The sequence below is a fragment of the Anolis carolinensis genome, unplaced genomic scaffold, assembly GCF_035594765.1.
Source record: "Anolis carolinensis isolate JA03-04 unplaced genomic scaffold, rAnoCar3.1.pri scaffold_10, whole genome shotgun sequence".
NCBI lineage: Eukaryota > Metazoa > Chordata > Lepidosauria > Squamata > Dactyloidae > Anolis > Anolis carolinensis.
The window spans coordinates 25,997,623-26,018,209 of NW_026943821.1; the positions used below are offsets into that span (position 1 = coordinate 25,997,623).

The window sequence follows — 20,587 nt, forward strand, 5'->3', positions numbered from 1 at the left end:
TGACCTAGCAACCCGAAAGATAGTTGCATCTATTAAGTAGGAAATAAGGTACCACTTATAAAGTGGGGAGGCAAATTTAACTAATTTATGACGTTGGAATGAGGAAGTGCCATCAGAGTGGATGATGAAGCAGTTGCTCCCCCCTGTGGCCAGAATCGAACATCCCCTCAGGAGAAGGTTAAATTGCCTCTGTGTCTGTCTCTGTCTCGGTTCTATGTGTCTATGGGCATTGAATGTTTGCCTTATATGTATACAATGTGATCTGCCCTGAGTCCCCTTCGGGGTGAGAAAGAAGGGCGGAATATAAATAAATAAATAAATAAATAATTAGAGTCTGAACAAAATATACAAACTGTAAGATAAAAAGATAAGATAAAAGATAGAATAAGAGGCCACTAGCACATGTCTGTCTGGGTTGTTAAGAGTCACCCATTGGGAGAGGACAGCAGCTGGTGCTGGAAATAGCAAACAATTTCTTGAGCGGTGTAAGTTTAACCCTTGGTTTCGTGGAAGAAAGAAGAGGTCCTACGTTGTGGATCCCGGGGTGGGAGCGGAGCAGGCTCATGTCACTTACTTAACACTTGGAGAAGTGTGACCATTTACACAAGCGTGGCTCCGGTTTCTTTGTCCAAACAAGCGAGGAAGGAGAAAAATATTGTCCGATTCCACCCAGCCTTTTTGGACAGGTTGTCCCCTCGGCCTTGTTTACAGAGCTGTGTCTGTCTCTGGAGGGGCTCCCGCTCCCGCTCCCCATGTGACAGCCTGTCACTCTTTAGGAAACACGACCCCCTTCACCCCCTTCAAGCCCAAGCCCATGTGACTCCCAGAGATGAATTATAAATAGAAAAGGGCCGGACAAAAGTGCAGAGCTTTGAGAAGCAGCCGACAAGTGCCGAGAAGCCTGAGAAGAAGACCACAAGACCTTTTCTGCAGAGAGCGAAACGTCCTCCGCGAAGGATATAATACGGAAGCCTCAAGCAGGGCCATGGATTACCAGTCGAGCATCATCCGGGACGCGAACCCCATGGAGAACCTGGAGAAGCAGTTGATCTGCCCCATCTGCCTGGAGATGTTCACCAAACCCGTGGTGATCCTCCCTTGCCAGCACAACCTCTGCCGGAAATGTGCCAACGACATCTTCCAGGTCAGTAGATCTCCTAATATTGACCCGATGTGGGTAGATGGTCAGTTTCAATACTACCAATGCTGGAAGCAAGGCTCATGTAAGTGGTGCATGGTGAGGGAGATGCAATGAGGCAGGGAAGCAGGTGATGATCACTTTGGAAGCAAAGCTTGGATCGGGAAGGAGATACATAAGAGCTACTACTTCTGTCCCTTTAATAATTGTGTAGAACAGTGGTTCTCCACCTTCCTAATGCTGCATCCCCTTAATACAAGTTCCTCATGTTGTGGTGACCACCAACCATAACATTATTTTCGTTGCGACGTCATAACTGTCATTTTGCTCCTGTTATGAATCGTAATGTAAATATCTGACATGCAGGATGTATTTTTATTCACTGGACCAAATTTGGCACAAATACCCGATACACCCAAATTTGAATACTGGTGGGGTTGGATTGATTTTGTCATTTGGGATTTATAGTTCACCTACAATCAAAGAGCATTCTGAACTCCACCGGCAATGGAATTGAACCAAACTTGGTGCACAGAACTCCCATGACGAACAGAAAATACTGGAAGGGTTTGGTGGGCATTGACCTTGAGTTTGGGAGTTGTAGTTCACCTACATCCAGAGAGCTCAGACAATGGTGGATCTGGACTAAACTTGGCACGAATACTGAATATGCCCAAATGTGAACACTGGTGGAGTTTGGGGAAATAGACCTTGATATTTGGGAGTTGTAGCTGCTCGGATTTATAGTTCACTTACAATCAAAGAGCCCCTTGAATCCCACCAATGATACAATTGGGCCAAACAGGAGGAGAGATCTTCGGGTTCTCTGCCAAAGGGGTTCCTAAGACCATCAGAAATATGTCTTTGGTGACACCCACTCACTAACATACAACAGTTGCTGAAATTCCTTCTTCTACACCAGCGTTTCTCAACCTGGGGGTCGGGACCCCCGGCCCGGGGGTCCCGACCCCCAGGTTGAGAAATGCTGGTGTAGAAGAAGGAATTTCAGCAACTGTCGTATGTCAGGAAAGCAATGTTCTTCCATGCACCTTTTCACGGCTAGGAGCTCATTCCATGATTTCATCTGGCAACTCGGAGTTGACAATGGGCCATTTTTGCCCAGCCTTCTTAGGTCCCATTCTCTTAAAGACTGACTTAGCCTTGAACTGGAAATATTCAACTACAGGATAATCCTCTTTAAGGGAAGACACAACACAACCTCCAGAAGCAGCCAACGGAACAATAAACGGAGTTGATAATGGGCCATTTTTGCCAAGCCTTTATAGGTCCCATTCTCTTAAAGGCTGACTTAGCCTTGAACTGGAAATATTCAACTACAGGATAATCCTCTTTCAGGGAGGACACAACACAACCTCCAGAATCAGCCAACGGAACAATAAACGGACTGTTTGTAAGAACTTTGTTGGTAGAAACAAGCAAATTGCAACAAGAACCCGAGAACGGTGCCAATGCGTGCCGCTAATTCCGATGAATATGAACAACAGCAAACAAGGGAGCTGTGAAATGTTTATAAGTTTTTATCAAGGGGGCAAACATTTCCTAAGGAGTCCCTGTCCCAGCTTTGGAAACATCAAACAAAGGCAAATCCTCTCTTGGTGAACGCACTGGAAACAATCCCAAACGGAATCGGTTTCCTATCTCGAGAGGAAGAACCAGCTGATAAGAGGACGGTCCCTTTGGGGCCTCTTCGAGTTGTGACGCAGTTGTTTCCAACGGTGTTGATCGCCGTTGCTTGACTTCCGAGACAACAAAATAAGGGGAGTCAGGAGGACGGCTCAGGGGCAAAGGAGAGTTGGATTCGGCTTCTGGAACACAGATCAAAGTTTCCACAAGTTTTCAGAGTTTGGCTGGCAGTTGGTGCCGTGGGAGTCGGGTTGAGACTCAAGCCAAGCCTAGCATGACCGAGGGCAGAATGTGCCGTTAGGATGAAAAAAATAATTAGTTGCCAATGCTCTTCGTAGCTCTTCAAAATATATATACCACAAAAAGATTTACCACAAAAAACTGGGAAAACATTGACTCCAGTATAAGCCGAGATACCAATAAAATTACCGTATATACTTGAGTATAAGCCGACCCGAATATAAGCCGAGGCACCTAATTTTATTATAAAAAAACGGGAAAACATTGACTCCAGTATAAGCCGAGATACCAATAAAATTACCGTATATACTTGAGTATAAGCCGACCCGAATATAAGCCGAGGCAACTAATTTTATTATAAAAAAACGGGAAAACATTGACTCCAGTATAAGCCGAGATACCAATAAAATTACCGTATATACTTGAGTATAAGCCGACCCGAATATAAGCCGAGGCACCTAATTTTATTATAAAAAAACGGGAAAACATTGACTCCAGTATAAGCCGAGATACCAATAAAATTACCGTATATACTTGAGTATAAGCCGACCCGAATATAAGCCGAGGCAACTAATTTTATTATAAAAAAACGGGAAAACATTGACTCCAGTATAAGCCGAGATACCAATAAAATTACCGTATATACTTGAGTATAAGCCGACCCGAATATAAGCCGAGGCACCTAATTTTATTATAAAAAAACGGGAAAACATTGACTCCAGTATAAGCCGAGAGCGGTAAATTTCAGAAATAAAAACAGATACCAATAAAATTACATTAATTGAGGCATCAGCAGGTTAAATGTTTTTGAATATTTACAGAAAGCTCTAATTTAAAATAAGATTGTCCAACTCTGATGAAATCATTATTCTCATCTTCTTCAATGTAAATGTGCTTATGTATCCTTTTAATAATAATAGAGTAAAATAATACATGTAATAATAATAATAAATAGAGTAAAATAATACATATAGTAATAAATAGAGTAAAATAATAAATATAATAATAATAATAAGATCAGAGTGAAATAATAAATGTATTATTAATAATAATAAACATAGACTCAAATAATGTAATAGTAGCAACAATAATAGAGAAAAATAATAAATGTACCATATATTCTCGAGTATAAGCTGACCCAAATATAAGCCAACCAGGAACTTCACCTGAGTAGAAGCTGAGGGGGGCTTTTTCAGTCTTAAAAAAAGGGCTGAAAAATTAGGCTTATACTCAAGTATATACAGTAATTTAATCTCGCAACCATATGTGTCTTGGAAATTAATAATATAATTTGATAGGGCACCTAAGAGTGTTTAGGGCATTTTAAAGAACAGGGTACATCAAATTAATGTATAAGTATATTTATATAACTCTGCAACTTAAAACTCTACGATGAATTTAGTGACCTTCCTCTAAATATGAATTTAGACCCATTGTCTCGCTGAATGTCATAATGTAACCAACCCATTCTGGAGCATGATTTGGTTCTAAACTGCATAGGAATGTGAGCAGATCTTGCTGGATCAAGTCAGAAGATCTATCTAATTTAATCTCGCAATCAGATGTGTCTTGGAAAGTCAACATGCAAGGGCATGAAGGCGGCAGTCCCCTTTCACTATTTTCCCCAACAATTGCTACTGAGGCTGCATCTACACTGTAGAATTAGCACAGTTTGACACCACTTGAGCTGCTAGGGCTCAATGCTACGTAATCCTGGAAGTCGTGGTTCTATAAGGTCTTCAGATTACTCAGATTACAAAGAATGCAGGTGCGTCACCAAATTACAATTCCCAGTATTCCATAGCACTGAGCCGTGGCAGTTAAAGTAGTGTCCAACTGCCACAAGGTAGATGAGCCCAAGGTGTCTGATCCAAGCACGAAACATTCTGGGGATTTCCAGTCGCATCAGAAAGACAAATGTCAATCATTATTATGTGATTTGTTCACCCTTGGATAGCTGCAGTCTGGCATTGCCTTTCCTTAGCCAGGTGGGACGAAGTCTGCTTGTGTCCAGCACCTGACCCGTGTCCTTCTGTTTTGGTGGCCTCTCTAGGCTGCGAATCCCTACTGGCAAACATCCCGTGGAACAACCATCTCAGGGGGTCGGTTCCGCTGCCCTTCCTGCCGCCACGAAGTCATCCTGGACCGCCACGGCGTCTACGGCCTCCAGAGGAACCTTCTGGTGGAGAACATCATTGACATCTACAAGCAGGAATATTCCAGGTTTGCATTGACCCGTCATACTGGGCTGGCTCTACCACGGGGTATTGGGATAACGGATTATGACCTGTTAAGACCATAACCTATTGGGCTCTTGGATTATTTATTTATTTATTATTTTTTATTTATTATTTAAACGTATATGCTGCCACTCCCCTAGGGCTCGGGGTGGCTTACAAGAAAGGCTAAAATCTAACAATTTTAAAAAATCTTTAAAATATCTTTTAAAAAAAATCTTAAAAACACTCTCTTTAATAACAGTCAGCTTCCAAAAAAACAAAAAACAAAACCCCAAGCCCCAACTGACTTCTAGCTTCTAACACTGGCTTCTGCACTCAAACAGACACAAGCCTCAACTGACATCTCTAACTCGAAACACTGGCTTCTGCTCTCAAAGAGACACAAGCCTCAACTGACATCTCTAACTCCTAACACTGGCTTCTGCACTCGAACAGACACAAGCCTCAACTGACATCTCTAACTCGAAACACTGGCTTCTGCACTCGAACAGACACAAGCCTCAACTGACATCTCTAACTCGAAACACTGGCTTCTGCTCTCAAAGAGACACAAGCCTCAACTGACATCTCTAACTCGTAACACTGGCTTCTGCACTCGAACAGACACAAGCCTCAACTGACATCTCTAACTCGTAACACTGGCTTCTGCACTCAGACAGACTCAAGCCTCAACTGACTTCTAGCTTCTAACATTGGCTTCTGCACTCAAACACTCGAGCCTCAACTGACTTCTAACTGGCATCCTTTACAGCGGCAGTGTAGAAGGGGCCTTAGTAAATGCTGGGAGTTGCTAACTAAGACACGATAATATTAGAGCCTTTTAATTACACATTGAACCTACACATGTCATCTACCCTTCAGGGAAATGCATTTTGGGTGGATTAGAGAGGAATCCAAATATAGGAGGGCCGGTGCTGAGGAGGAGACTTTTGGGGCCTTATCTGAAGGCGGCTCCAGAACGAAGGAATACCGTTGTCGGCCTCCCAAAATAAAACCCAGGCGCAGCTCGCAAGCTCCTCGCACAGCATGGCATGGCATGTGAAGAAGGAAAGTCTAAACATAACCTCTCGGAGGAAGTTAATATTAGAGGTGCAGTGGGAACCAGTCCAATTCCTACTGTACTAAGAGGTGGCTAGGGTTAGACATCTCTGGATTTTCAACACCTGGGATTAATGTGACAGTTGGACTCCGTTGTCTAACCTTAGAATGAAACACGGGCTGAAAAGACAATAGGCTGCCAAACACTCTTCCAAACAAGAGTGAACTTGGAGTTAGGATATGGATTTGTGTTTATTATGTCTTTGTTTACTTATCCTTTGTCTTTTACTGTTGATATAGTCAGAGGACTAATCAATAAACATCTATCAACAGGTTGCTATGAGTTTTCTAGGCTGTCTGGTCATGTTCCAGAAGCATTCTCTCCTGATGCTTTCCCCCCACATCTATAGCAGGCATCCATAGAGGCATCCTCAAAACTCACAACCTCTGAGGATGCATGATATACAATAACATCAAATTCTTTAACGGTATTGGATAAAATTACAGTAGAGTCTCACTTATCCAACACTCGCTTATCCAACGTTCTGGATTATCCAACGCATTTTTGTAGTCAATGTTTTCAATACATTGTGATATTTTGGTGCTAAATTTGTAAATACAGTAATTACAACATAACATTACTGCGTATTGAACTGCTTTTTCTGTCAAATTTGTTGTATAACATGATGTTTTGGTGCTTAATTTGTAAAATCATAACCTAATTTGATGGTTAATAGGCTTTTTCTTAATCCCTCCTTATTATCCAAGATAAGCTTATCTAAGCTTCTGCCGGCCCATTTAGCTTGGATAAGTGAGAGTCTACTGTAATGTTATATATTATTGTAAATTATATTGTATATATGTGTTTCCTTGTGTCTCCTCCAGCCGACCCCTGAAGAAGGGCAACCACCCGATGTGCAAAGACCACGAGGACGAGAAGATCAACATCTACTGCTTGACCTGCGAGGTGCCCACCTGCTCCATGTGCAAAGTCTTTGGGGCTCACAAGGACTGCGAGGTCGCGCCCCTCCAGAGCGTCTTCCAGGGACAAAAGGTAAGGAGACATGTCCACCAACTTCAGGTTGGCAAACGGTTTTCAATTGTTGTGTCTCCAGCCAACTCTTCCTTGTGCTCCAAACTCTTTATTTAGAAAACCCTGAATATTTTATAGATCCAACCTTGCCTCCAGGCAACAAAGGCCATGCTACCTCTATGCAGATACCTTTGCTGATTAACTTTGCAAATTTCACGGCTATTCCAATGCTAATTCAAGTTTGCTCATGGCAACATTCACCCTTGCTTTCAACAGGCAAGGGTTCGTTTTCCCATCCTGGACATTATTCCACAGGTATATACACGTACAGTAGAGTCTCGCTTATCCAACCTCCACTTATCCAACGTTCTGTATTATCCAACACAGTCTGCCTTTTAGTAGTCAATGTTTTTGTAGGGTTGTTGTATGTATTCCGGACTGTATGGCCATGTTCCAGAAGCATTTTCTCCTGACGTTTCTCCCACATCTATGGCAGGCATCCTCAGAGGTTGTGAGGCATGCCTGCCATAGATGAGGGCAAAACGTCAGGAGAGAATACATCTAGAACATGGCCATACAGCCCGGAATACATACAACAACCCTGTGATCCCAGCCATGAAAGCCTTTGACAACACAATGTTTTTGTAGTCAATGTTTTCAATACGTTGCGATGTTTTGATGCTAAATTTGTAAATACAGTAATTACTACATAACGTTACAGTGTATTGAACTGCGTTTTCTGTTGATTGGCTGTAAAACATGATGTTTTGGTGCTTAATTTGTAAAATCATAATGTAGTTTGCTGTTTAATAGGCTTTTTGTTAGTCCCTCCTTATTATCCAACATTTTCACTTATCCAATGTTCTGCTGGCCCGTTTATGATGGATAAGTGAGACTCTACTGTGTATATATATATAAGTAACTGTGGTCCTCCACAAGATGTGTTTCCTGATCAGATGTTAGTGGTGTAAGAATTTGGAATCTGTTTTGTAAGTCAAGCTGAGCAGAAGAATTCTGCGGAGGCTGCCTGGTCCTTTGTCTCTTTCTATGAGTGACCTCCTTCCAAGCCTGAGGGTTGTCTACATTTGAGTTGATCTTCCATAAAGTTCCTGATCATGGTAGTGTTGGTGTGATGCAGGAGGTGTATCTAGAACAGTGTGTTGTGCCGTGTCCAAGAAGAGCTCGAGTTCCTGAATGTCCTTAAGGGTCTCAATACAGTCCTCGAGTTGTTGGATCCTCTGCTCCATCAGAATCATCTGTTTACACTTGGTGCAGATGTAGTTGAATAGTTGTTGTGCAAAGAAGCTAAACATGCCACAACTTGTGCATGCGATGGCACCTTTTTGCTTTTGTTCCATCTCTTGGTGAGTGAAGTTACCAAGCAGAATCCTTATACTGTGCGTTATGGGCAGACTGCTATCCACCTCCCTGTGTATGTGTTTTTAATGTGTTTTTATTTAATTGATTTTACTTTAACTATGTGTTAATGTAGGGGTGGCAAAGCGGACTTCTTGCCTCCTCACCTCTGTGTGAACCCACTGCCACTTGAGGTCAGCCTCTGGTTCAGAAAGCTTCAACAGGAAGCCAGCCATCAGTCAAAACCAGGGGTCCCCAAACTAAGGCCCGGGGGCCGGATGCGGCCCTCCAAGGTCATTTACCTGGCCCCCGCCCTCATTTATAATATAATATTTTTATATCTGTTTTAATAATATAATATATTGTATATACATATGATACTGATAATAATATTATCATTTTATACAATATAATAATAATACCATATAATATTAATTATATGTTATATATTACATATAATATTACAGTATAGTAGTATAGTTCAATATAGTAATATATAATGCTAATATTGTGCTATGCTAATAATATAATATACTGTATGTACATACAGCTGCTCTGAGTTCCCATCGGGGTGAGAAGGGTGGGATATAAATGTAGTAAATAAATGTAGTAAATGAATAAATAATTTTGGACTTAAGCTCGCCCAAAGTCTGAGATGACTTGAAGACACACAACAACAACAATCCTAATGACTAGCAGGCCCACACTTCCTATTGAAATCCTGATAGGTTTATGTTGGTTAAAATTATTTTCATTTTTAAATATTGTATTGTTCTTTCATTGTTATTGTTGTTGTTTTGCACTACAAATAAGATATGTGCAGTGTGCATAGGAATTTGTTCGTTTTTTCCCCCCAAATGATAATTCGGCCCCTCAACAGTCTGAAGGATTGTGGACCGGCCCTCTGCTTTAAAAGTTTGAGGACCCCTGGTCAAAACATTAGCCTTTCAAAACAATAGCAGAGTAGCAAAGAGCCAAGCACACGGCTTCCTAATGGAGTCTCAGAAGGAGTCAAGCACACGGCTTCCCAGTGCAATCTAAGAAAAGAGCCAAGCACACAGCTTCCTGATGCAATCCAAGGAAAGAGTCAACACAAACTAAGCTTTTAAATGCACTCTCAGACAGGGCCTACTCGCAGGGAAATAGACTCTCGGAGCAGGAGAGAAAAGTCTCCCTTTTGGTGGGAGGGCTCTGGATCTGCTGTGCCGGGTGTCTTTCAGGAATAGCCTCTGACCCCTGGCACAGCTGATAGGAATAAATACACAGATGACCACAGGCCCCAAGCAGTTCCCAGAGGGTTATATTTAGAGCCACTCAAGAGCCGCGAGCGGGAGAGAAGGGCGCCCATTCCCACGGGAGCAGCTGAGCGGGGAGATCATTTAAGGAGCGCACTGAATGGGCTCCATGGGCAACCCATGGAAAGATAGGGGTAAAGATAACCATTTTGCTTCCTTCCATATTTTGGAAACAGCACTTTCTTTTTATCCTGAACATGTTAGGAATTGTGGGAGTTGAAGTCCAAAACACCTGGAGGGCCCAAGTTTGCCCATGTTGTTGTCTGCCTTCCAATTGTTTCCAACTTACAGCAACTCCAAGGCCAATCTATCCTAGGGCTTTACTGGGCTGAGAGTGTGTGACTTGCCTACCTGTGGGTTGTCACAGCCAAGCAAAGACGTGAATCCTGGCCTCCGTGCAGGCTCCATTAATAAGTATCATTTATTTATTTAATTTATTTATTACATCACTTCTACCCCGCCCTTCTCACCCATCGGGGGACTCAGGGCGACTTACAATATAAACATATACATCAGAAAAACAGTTTACATCAGATTTAAAAGTCTTTCAAAATTAAAAAAATTACAATAAAAATTAAAATATACATTAAAAACCTGCATAATTGTACATTTAAATATACATTTAAGGGGCTTTTCATGTCCAGGTGGGGGTCTGTCAGTGAGTCATATATTCATATCGCGATTCTGCTGCTACTCATGCTCAAATGCCTGATCCCATAACCACGTTTTTGTTCTCGTTCGGAAAGACAGGAGGGAGGGAGCCGGTCTAATTTCGTTGTGCTTCCATTCCCAAGATAGTGGAGAGCTCTTTGTGAAATTCTCTGTCTCATGTGCCAAAATAACAAAGATACTCTCTATGTACCTTGGCATGTGTATGTGTGCTACTATGCCTTGGGCAAGACCTGAATAGAGGGCACGAGGAAAGGGATTCATTTGCTTTATGGTCCAACGAATGAAGAAATGACCACGAGACTCATGTCGTCCTTTTCCTTAAGGAGCCCTGTCTCACCTTTCCAAATATTCTTTGTGGTTGCCAAAGTCCAGGATGCGCATGTACATACACACATGCAGAGAGAAAGAGTGTGTATATGTATGTTTTAATATGCTAGTACATTATATGCTATAATGTAACAGGCATGATGAAAGAGGGCAAGGGGATGAGGATGGAAGCAGAAAACAAGCAAGTCTAAGCCATCTTCTCACGGCAGAAACGTTCTCCTAGTTCAGTGATGGGCAACCTTTTGCGCTTGGTGTGTCAAAATTCACCAAAAAACCTAGCATGACTTGGGTGGTGTGTCACTTTGAGAGAAAAAACCCCATAATTTCGCAATATATATAGTTTAAATAACAAAAATATATAATCTATATATATAAAAGAGTGATGGCATCAGGGCAGTGGACAAAACAACAAAACTACAGGCCTCCCAACCTCGAAATTTGACAACACAACCCATCATTCACGGCTCTAGGTTGATACAACAAAAAGAAAAGAAAAATAAAGTCCTAATTACAGGGAGAGGAATAATAGTTTTTATCCAATTGCTGCCAGTTTGAAGGCTAAGCTCCACCCACTTGGTCTCCTAGCAACCTCCTCAGCCCAGGGGACAGGCACAGTTAGGCCTCACTTAGGCCTCTTCCACAGATGATCAGATTTTAACTGGATTATATGGCTGTGTAGACTCAAGGCCCTTCCACACAGCTATATAACCCATTTATAATCTTATATTATCTGCTTTGCACTGGATTATCTTGACTCCACACTGCCATATAATCCACTTCAGTGTGCATACTAAACATAAAGACAACCATACAACAGACATTCAATACCACCACTACCTCAACAATTTCTCACCAACACCACCAGACAACACCACAGCAACGCGTGGCCGGGCACAGCTAGTTGTAATATATAACTGTATTTAATAAGTCAAAAACTATTTACTACCATTATTTCCATGTACAACAATCTATGGTACCTCTTGCAGTTTCCACGCTGATTTCTCTCTATTGTAGTTTCAATGTAGTCATGAATAATTAATATAATAATAATAATAATAATAATAATAATAATAATAATAATAATAATATAATAATATACTACAATAATAATAGGATAATAATATGTACTGTGCATAATTCCCATGGAGTAAACAACAAAACCACTGGACCAAATCACACCGAATTTGGCCACAAAAGACATAGTCATCCAATCAATCTGCATGCAGCAGCGTGTCAGCAATAATAATAATAATAATAATAATAATAATAATAAAACTTTATTTATACCCTGCCACCATCTCCCCAATGGGGACTCGGGGCGGCTTACATGGGGCCACGCCCAAAACAATGCCCATCTGTTTCATTTAGATCTCCAAAGATCTAAATGAAACAGATGGGCATTGATGGTGTTTTCAAGGAAATTAATCAGCCTGGACCTGCAGCGATGCCAGAAGCTCCATAGGCCCAATCTAAACAGCATACAATGTAAACAGCATATAAAAGAACAGCACAACACAATACAATAAACAATACAGTAAATAATATCCATTACAAAATAAAACAAGGAGACAATAAAAACAAGGGGAGACCAGTCTCCAGAACAGAAAGATCCCCAAGAGACCTCAGAAGTCCATCCGGATCCATCAGCCTCCTGGGGCGGACCATCTTAGTGGGTCCACCACCCCTGCGGAGGTTAGAAGACACAGCGAAACTTAAACAGATCAGACGATGGTCAGACCATGACAATGGAAGGATGTTTTGCTCTTCCACTCTGACTGTCCCACCGTCCACAATAAAGACAAGGTCCAGCGTGTGTCCTGCCTGATGTGTGGGCCCAGATATAACTTGAGTCAGCCCCATGGTCGTCATGGCAACCATGAAATCCTGAGCTGCACCTGTCAAGGTGGTCTCGATGGCTAGGCGTGTCAGTGCCATCACTGTCCTAGTTGGACTTTCAGCTTCCAGGCTCCTCTTCCTTTCGTGCCATTCCGAGTTTGCACTGTCGTCCTCGGGCTCAGGAATGGAGAGCAGGGACCCGAGACCTATTTTTATCCTCTTCCTTCGCAGACGGAGCTGAGCAACTGCATCTCGATGCTGGTGGCAGGCAACGACAGGATCCAGACCATCATCAACCAGCTGGAGGAGTCCTGCAGGACCACGGAGGTGAGGAATGCCACGGATGGCTGAGCCCGTGGAAACCCAAGCGCTGGGAGGGAAACCCAAGCCCGAGCAATGGCTGAGGGTGCAGGCTTTGCGGGAGAGGAGAGCCAAAGAGAAATGCGCCTCCATGGGCACCGCAGTTCAGCCCCAGGCCCTTCTTCGGATCAGGGCAGCTCCGAAGGGAGGAGAAGTCTCTTGAGATGGCCCTGGGTGCCGCACCTCGGCACTGGTTCTCCTTGCAGGCTTGAGTTTTTCAGTTTATTGAAGAAAGATAGCAAGACTTAATAAAAAAAGCAGTAAAGAAAGTAAAATCCAATTGCAAATGCAATCCTTAAACACAGTTCAATGGTTTCGTAGTTATTCGTCCAGAGTCCCAGAAACAGCATAGTACAGTAGAGTCTCACTTATCCAACATAAACGGGCCGGCAAAACGTTGGATAAGCGAATATGTTGGATAATAAGGAGAGATTAAGGAAAAGACTATTAAACATCAAATTACAATATGATTTTACAAAATAAGCACCAAAACATCATGTTTAACAACAAATTTGACAGAAAAAGTAGTTCAATACGCAGTAATGCTATGTAGTAATTACTTTATTTACAAATTTAGCACCAAAATATCACAACGTATTGAAAACATTGATTACAAAAATATGTTGGATAATCCAGAACGTTGGATAAGCGAGTGTTGGATAAGTGAGACTCTACTGTAAATTCAAGGTAACATGAATACATTAATATTTACAGTATTTATTTACAATACATGAGCTTCAAAAGTAATCCAGACACAGATTCTAGGCTTGAGACGAGGCTTGAACCAAAAACAAGACAAGAGATGATTCTCCAAAAGTGAGGTTGCTCTGACTAAGAATCTTTCCTGCTTGTTGATTTTAATGATTGTTTTTATTGATGTTGATGTTTTTTACTGGGATATTTGTTTTATTGCTTTGTTACTGTTTTGTTTGTTTTATCGGGCCGGGCCTGTAAGCCGCCCCGAGTCCCTTCGGGGAGATGGGGCGGGGTATAAAAATAAAGTTATTATTATTATTATTATTTCCCAAATTGTATCTACCGTATATACTCGAGTATAAGCCGACCCGAATATAAGCCGAGGCACCTAATTTCACCTAATCGTGAAGCTGGAAAGATGTTAAAAATGCCTCTTTGTCTGTCTAAAACTGAATGTTGTTTGTCTGTTGGCACTGAATGTTTGCCATATATGTGTTCATTGTAATCCGCCCTGAGTCCCCTTCGGGGTGAGAAAGAAGGGCGGAATATAAATACTGTAAATAAATAATAAATAATAATTTTACCACAAAAAAACTGGGAAAACACTTACTCCAGTATAAGCCGAGATACCAATAAAATTACTGTATATACTCGAGTATAAGCCGACCCAAATACAAGCCGAGGCACCTAATTTTACCACAAAAAAGTGGGAAAACATCGACTCCAGTATAAGCCTAGATACCAATAAAATTACCGTATATACTCGAGTATAAGCCGACCCGAATATAAGCCGAGGCACCTAATTTTACCACAAAAAAGTGGGAAAACATTGACTCCAGTATAAGCCGAGATACCAATAAAATTACCGTATATACTCGAGTATAAGCCGACCCGAATATAAGCCGAGGCACCCAATTTTACCACAAAAAAACTGGGAAAACATTGACTCCAGATAAGCCGAGATACCAATAAAATTACCGTATATACTCGAGTATAAGCCGACCCGAATATAAGCCGAGGCACCTAATTTTTACCACAAAAAAACTGGGAAAACATTGACTCTAGTATAAGCCGAGATACCAATAAAATTACCGTATATACTCAAGTATAAGCCGACCCGAATATAAGCCGAGGCACCTAATTTTACCACAAAAAACTGGGAAAACATTGACTCCAGTATAAGCCGAGATACCAATAAAATTACCGTATATACTCGAGTATAAGCCGACCCGAATATAAGCCGAGGCATCTAATTTTTACCACAAAAAAACTGGGAAAACATTGACTCTAGTATAAGCCGAGATACCAATAAAATTACCGTATATACTCGAGTATAAGCCGACCCGAATATAAGCCGAGGCACCTAATTTTACCACAAAAAACTGGGAAAACATTGACTCCAGTATAAGCCGAGATACCAATAAAATTACCGTATATACTTGAGTATAAGCCGACCCAAATATAAGCCGAGGGGTCCGAGGGTCTCTGTTCCATCCTTTTTTGTTCCTTGGCAGGAGAACAGCCGGCAGGTCAAGCAGTCTTTGCACGAGAAGTTCGAAGGGCTGATTGGCATCTTGCAGGAGAAGAGGAACGAGTTGCTGGAGCGCGTCACCAAGGAGCAAGAAGAGAAGGTCGGCTTCATGAAGAACCTCATCCACCAGTACAACGACCAGCTGGAGAAGTCTTCCAAACTGGTGGAGACCGCCATCCAGTCCATGGAGGAGGAAGGAGGGGCCGATTTCCTCCTGGTGAGACAAAACTTATTTTTTTGGATTTGAATTTCTTTATTTTGTTTATTGTTGTTGTTGTTGTTATTGAATAAGCATTGTTCTAAAACCTAAACCGTTGTTATTAACTAATAATATAATATTTTGTCTTCTTTTTTTATCCCATTGCAGAGTGCAAAACAGCTCATTAAAACGTAAGTCCGGCAAATTTTTTTTTGTTTTCTCTATTTGGCAATTTCAGTGTGCAAAGCATTCATTGTTCTGATTGACGCAGGATCCAAATGGGGAAAGCTCTCTAAAATGCAGCAGATGAAGTGAGTCAAGCTGTTTGAATAGTTACCGTATATACTCGAGTATAAACCGACCCGAATATAAGCCGAGGCACCTAAAACATTGACCCCAGTATAAGCCGAGGGTGGTAAATTTCAGAAATAAAAACAGATGCCAATAAAATTACATTAATTGAGGCATCAATGGGTTAAATGTTTTTGAATATTTAGATAAAGCTCAAATTTAAGATAAGACTGTCCAATTCTGATCCAATCATTATTCTCATCTTCTTCAATGTAAATGTGCTTATGTATCCTTCTAATAATAATAGAGTAAAATAATACATGTAATAATAATAATAATAATAAATACAGGAAAATAATACAAGTAATAATAAATAGAGTAAAATAATAAATGCAATAATAATAATAATGAGATCAGAGTGAAATAATAAATGTAATAATAATAATAATTGGAAACAATAGACATTGACAAAATCACCATCTGCCAACTGCAAAATCTCGGCTTATACTAGAGTCAATGTTTTCCCAGTTTTCTTGTGATAAAATTAGGTGCCCCAGCTTATATTTGGGTCGGCTTATACTCAAGTATATACGGTACAAACATTGCAACTGCAAAAATTCTGGATCGGGAAAATGTCTCACTTTCTGCAATGACAGAACTGTTGGGTCCGATAGAACATTTTGTTGTTGGGAGGGTAGAAATCTTATTTGTGGGGCAATATGGTCTTTTTGTTGCCCTTCACTACACACCTAATTCCAGAGAAGGAATCTACACAATTCCTATTTTTCATGTTTCATTTCCTTGCCCCAAATATCAAAAAAGCTGCTTTTTCTCCCTGTTGAAAGTATCGATGTATCATCTCTCGTTGCAGAGATGGTTTAGAATCATATTTGAAAGAATCCGATGCAATCTATGGAAGCATCGAAATGAAAGCCACAAGCAAGACAGCAATTTGCATCGTGCAATTATCGCAAGATGAAAAACCCTCGTTCTGTTTTGTTTCCTGCTCTAGAATTGTGGATGCATCAAAGGGAGCTCAGCTGGAGAAGATCGAGTCGGGCTTTGAAAACATGGACTACTTCATTGTAGACACAGAGAGTGTCACCGAAATCTTGAGAAGCCTTGACTTTGAGCCAGGTAAGATCACATAGTGTGGGAAACATTAGGCGTTCACATTGCTCACCTTGGACATATGGCTAACCTGAACCCAAGCCCTTGTGGCTCTGGTTAAATGACATTTTAAAGTCAGACATCATGCCCACAAGCCTTCAGGACCGGCCCAAGGTAAAAAATTTTTTAAAGAATTTTATTACATTTTTTATACTACATCAAAAGAGTGAGAACAACCAAGGTATAGAAAAGTAGAGAAAAGAGAGAAAGATAAAAGTCTACAATCTTCAAAAATATACCCACACACAAAAAAAGCAAAATTTTTTTAAAAAAATGACTTCCATTCCATCTTCTTGGATAATATTTTCTTATTATTCAATAATATCTTTTCTTGCTAAGAAGAAAAAAAAATAGCAAAATTGTCTCTCGTAATCTTCATTTTCTCAAATTATCCAGATAGTCCTGAAGATCGTCCCAATTCGTTCTTTTCATTATCTTGCCTGTGTTTTGCTTCAACAAAAAAGTCAATTCGTCCATATCCTTTATTTCTCTTATCTTCTCCACCCACTCCTCAATTGGTGGGACTGATTCCTGTTTCCATTCTCTAGCGAAAACAATTCTAGCAGAAGTTGTAATATAGGTAAAAAGTTTATCTTCTTGTTCCGCCCAAGGTAATTTTCAAGTGTAGGCAAACAGAATTTTGGCACCCTCCCACAAACCAATCACTGAAAAATAAAAGCGTTGGATAAGCGAAAATGTTGGATAATAAGGATTAAGGAAAAGCCTAAATAAAGAGCAGGGGAAACAGGGGAAATCTAGACAGGAAACAATCAGGGCCAGCTAACACCTCCCAACCAAGGATGGCCCCAGGGAGGAAGCAGCCAGGCTTTGAGTCTGCAAGGCCATTCAATGCTAATCGAGCTGGCCAATTGCAACATTCACACTAGCCTCAAACAGACAAGAACCTTTTCTCCCACCCCGGACTTTCCACAGATATATAAACCCCACTTACCTAGCTTCCAACAGACCTCTGAGGATACCTGCCATAGGTGTGGGCTGCACGCACCCGGGAGCGCCTCAACCTTGCCCCCTACAGAGTGGCGCCACAAGCAAGTACAGTAGAGTCTCACTTATCCAACGTTCTGGATTATCCAACGCATTTTTGTAGTCAATGTTTTCAATATATCGAGATATTTTGGTGCTAAATTCATAAATACAGTAATTACAACATAACATTACTGCGTATTGAACTATTTTTTCTGCCAAATTTGTTGTCTAACATGATGTTTTGGTGCTTAATTTGTAAAATCATAACCTAATTTGATGTTTAATAGGCTTTTCTTTAATGCCTCCTTATTATCCAACATATTCGCTTATCCAACATTCTGCCGGCCCGTTTATGTTGGATAAGTGAGACTCTACTGTACCTGGTTCGCCTCGCGGTTGAACCGCCTCTGCAAGCCTTGTATCTTCATTCTAAGCCCACTCTCCTGACAAAACAGAACAAATGGCAACCTTCTAATGTTCCTGTCTACTACAGGAGTTGTAGTATAGCATTTGATGAGCCACATACGATGACATGAAAGGCCGGATTCGGTCTATGGGCCTTGGTTGGACACATGTAGTTTCGATGGATAAATAAGTCTTGACTGGGGATATAGCAAAATCCTTAACTAAACCCTAGAAAGGTTCTAAAATCCCTGCCTTGTTCTTTTCCTGTTTTAAGATGAAGAGAGTGAAGAAGCGAACGAGGAAGAAGACGAAACAGAAGAGGAAGAACTTCAAGTTGGAAGAGTCGACAGTATGTATCTTTTTTATGAGTGAGAGAATTGGCCGTCTGCAAGGACGTTGCCCAAGGGACATTGCCCGGATGTTCTTGATGTTTTTACCATCCTTGTGGGAGGCTTCTCTCATGTCCCTGCATGGAGCTGGAGCTGACAGAGGGAGCTCATCCACGCTCTCCCCGGGTGGGATTCGAACCTGGCAGCCTTCAGGTCAGCAACCCAAGGCTTTTATCCCCTAAGCCACCGGAGGCTCCGTTTTTTAAAAATAATTTTTATAATAGCAAAGCTTGAAAAGGACAGAAAGTTTTGTAACTTCTAAACTGGGCATTCTTCTCAGTCCAGGGTCCAGAGATCTGCTTTAAATTTCTCATTTATCAATATTGTCTTCACTGGGTTGCTGTGAGTTTTCCGGGCTGTCTGGCCATGTTCCAGTGATTCCGGCCATGAAAGCCTTCAATTGGTTTCCACCCCTTCACCGTGACATTTCAATTCCCCTTTCGTTCCAGATCCTCAGTAACGGAGCCAGGAGTCACGAATTCCAAGGACGGAAATGCAACTGTCGATATGCAGAAATTACCGGGAAGATTTGGGGGGAAGATGTGGGACGGGGAAGCGGGTGAAACCCAAAGGAGATGCCCGTGATGCGAGAGCCAAGGAGAAGATAAAGGCCGGCCGGAGAGAGAAGAGCCACCGGGGAAAGGGGAGCGCTTGGCAATTCGGAACGGAAAACAAGCACAGAGACACTTTTCTACACGGGTGCAAAAAACAGAGAACTTTCATACATTTTTATATGTTTTGTGTGAGTGTGTGGGTTTTTTTTTGTACATAATTGCCAAGACACTTGATTTTTTTCCCTTTGTTTTCCCCTTTTTTAAAAGTGAACTCTTCCACAGATTGGAGGGCGATGAGTGTGGGAATGAGTTCGAGGATTTCTTTGCACTGAGTAGAATAGAAGACGATAGGAAAGAAGTTTAGTGTTAGACGAGGCATGGCCCAAGTTGGCCCAGGCCTGTGTTAGACTATAGCAACAAAACAAAACACTCGTTTTCGTTCACTTATTGATCTAAAAAGAGAGGTCCGAAGAAGAATATTCTCCACTTCGGTGTCTATAGTTGAACTTGAAAGGTGCATGTTGATTTCCCCACCCTTTTTTTGGTTGTATATAGCTACACAATAAAAACAAATTCCAGTTTTAACTTGTTGGCAGAGTTTTTCTTTGTTTCTTCTGCTGGAGGTACCACGGTATATGGGAAGGCTTTAAAAAAAATAACTTTTGATGAAATAAACTAAGCGCTGTACAATTAAATCTGCAGAAAACCTGGAAACATTTTCAAGATGCTTGGTGTCTAGATGAGTGGTTTTCAACCTATGGGCTGCGGCCCAGCAATGGTGGCGAGAACAAAAATCTATCCGCAAACCTCCATCGGCTTTATTTTTTCCCGCTCTTTCCACAGTGCTGACCATTGCATTGGATAGACCACATCAGCTCTAGATGATTAAATATGGCTTTTTGTAGGTGAGCAGATAGCGACTACTGGATGGCATATGTTCTGTATTAGAAACTAGAGCTGATGTGGTCATTCTAATACAATTTTCTGAATCAGCAACCCAAATAACCAAAGCTGACCAAAAATGGATTCGTAACCTTTTTGGTACTAATGTTGGAGAGTGGTCTCTGGTCAAAGTCAACGCTGGTCAAAAAGATGTGGGGAACTACTGGACCCTGGTCAATGTGGGCCCTGGTCAAGGTGGGCCCTGGTGAACATGGACAATGGTTAACAAAAGGTTCGGAACCAC

At 41.4% G+C, this 20,587-nt stretch overlaps 1 protein-coding gene across 1 annotated transcript; it reads left to right on the forward strand.

The window, feature by feature from the left end:
- The first annotated feature begins 847 nt into the window (after positions 1-847).
- On the forward strand, positions 848-19,986 carry trim63 (tripartite motif containing 63). The gene is made up of 9 exons (XM_062962370.1): positions 848-1,144; positions 5,076-5,245; positions 7,186-7,354; positions 13,051-13,146; positions 15,390-15,623; positions 15,774-15,796; positions 16,909-17,033; positions 18,733-18,807; positions 19,297-19,986. Exons 1-9 carry the CDS (start codon positions 986-988, stop codon positions 19,305-19,307), a joined length of 1,062 nt encoding a protein of 353 aa, XP_062818440.1. The 5' UTR covers positions 848-985; the 3' UTR covers positions 19,308-19,986.
- The last annotated feature ends 601 nt before the right edge of the window (positions 19,987-20,587 follow it).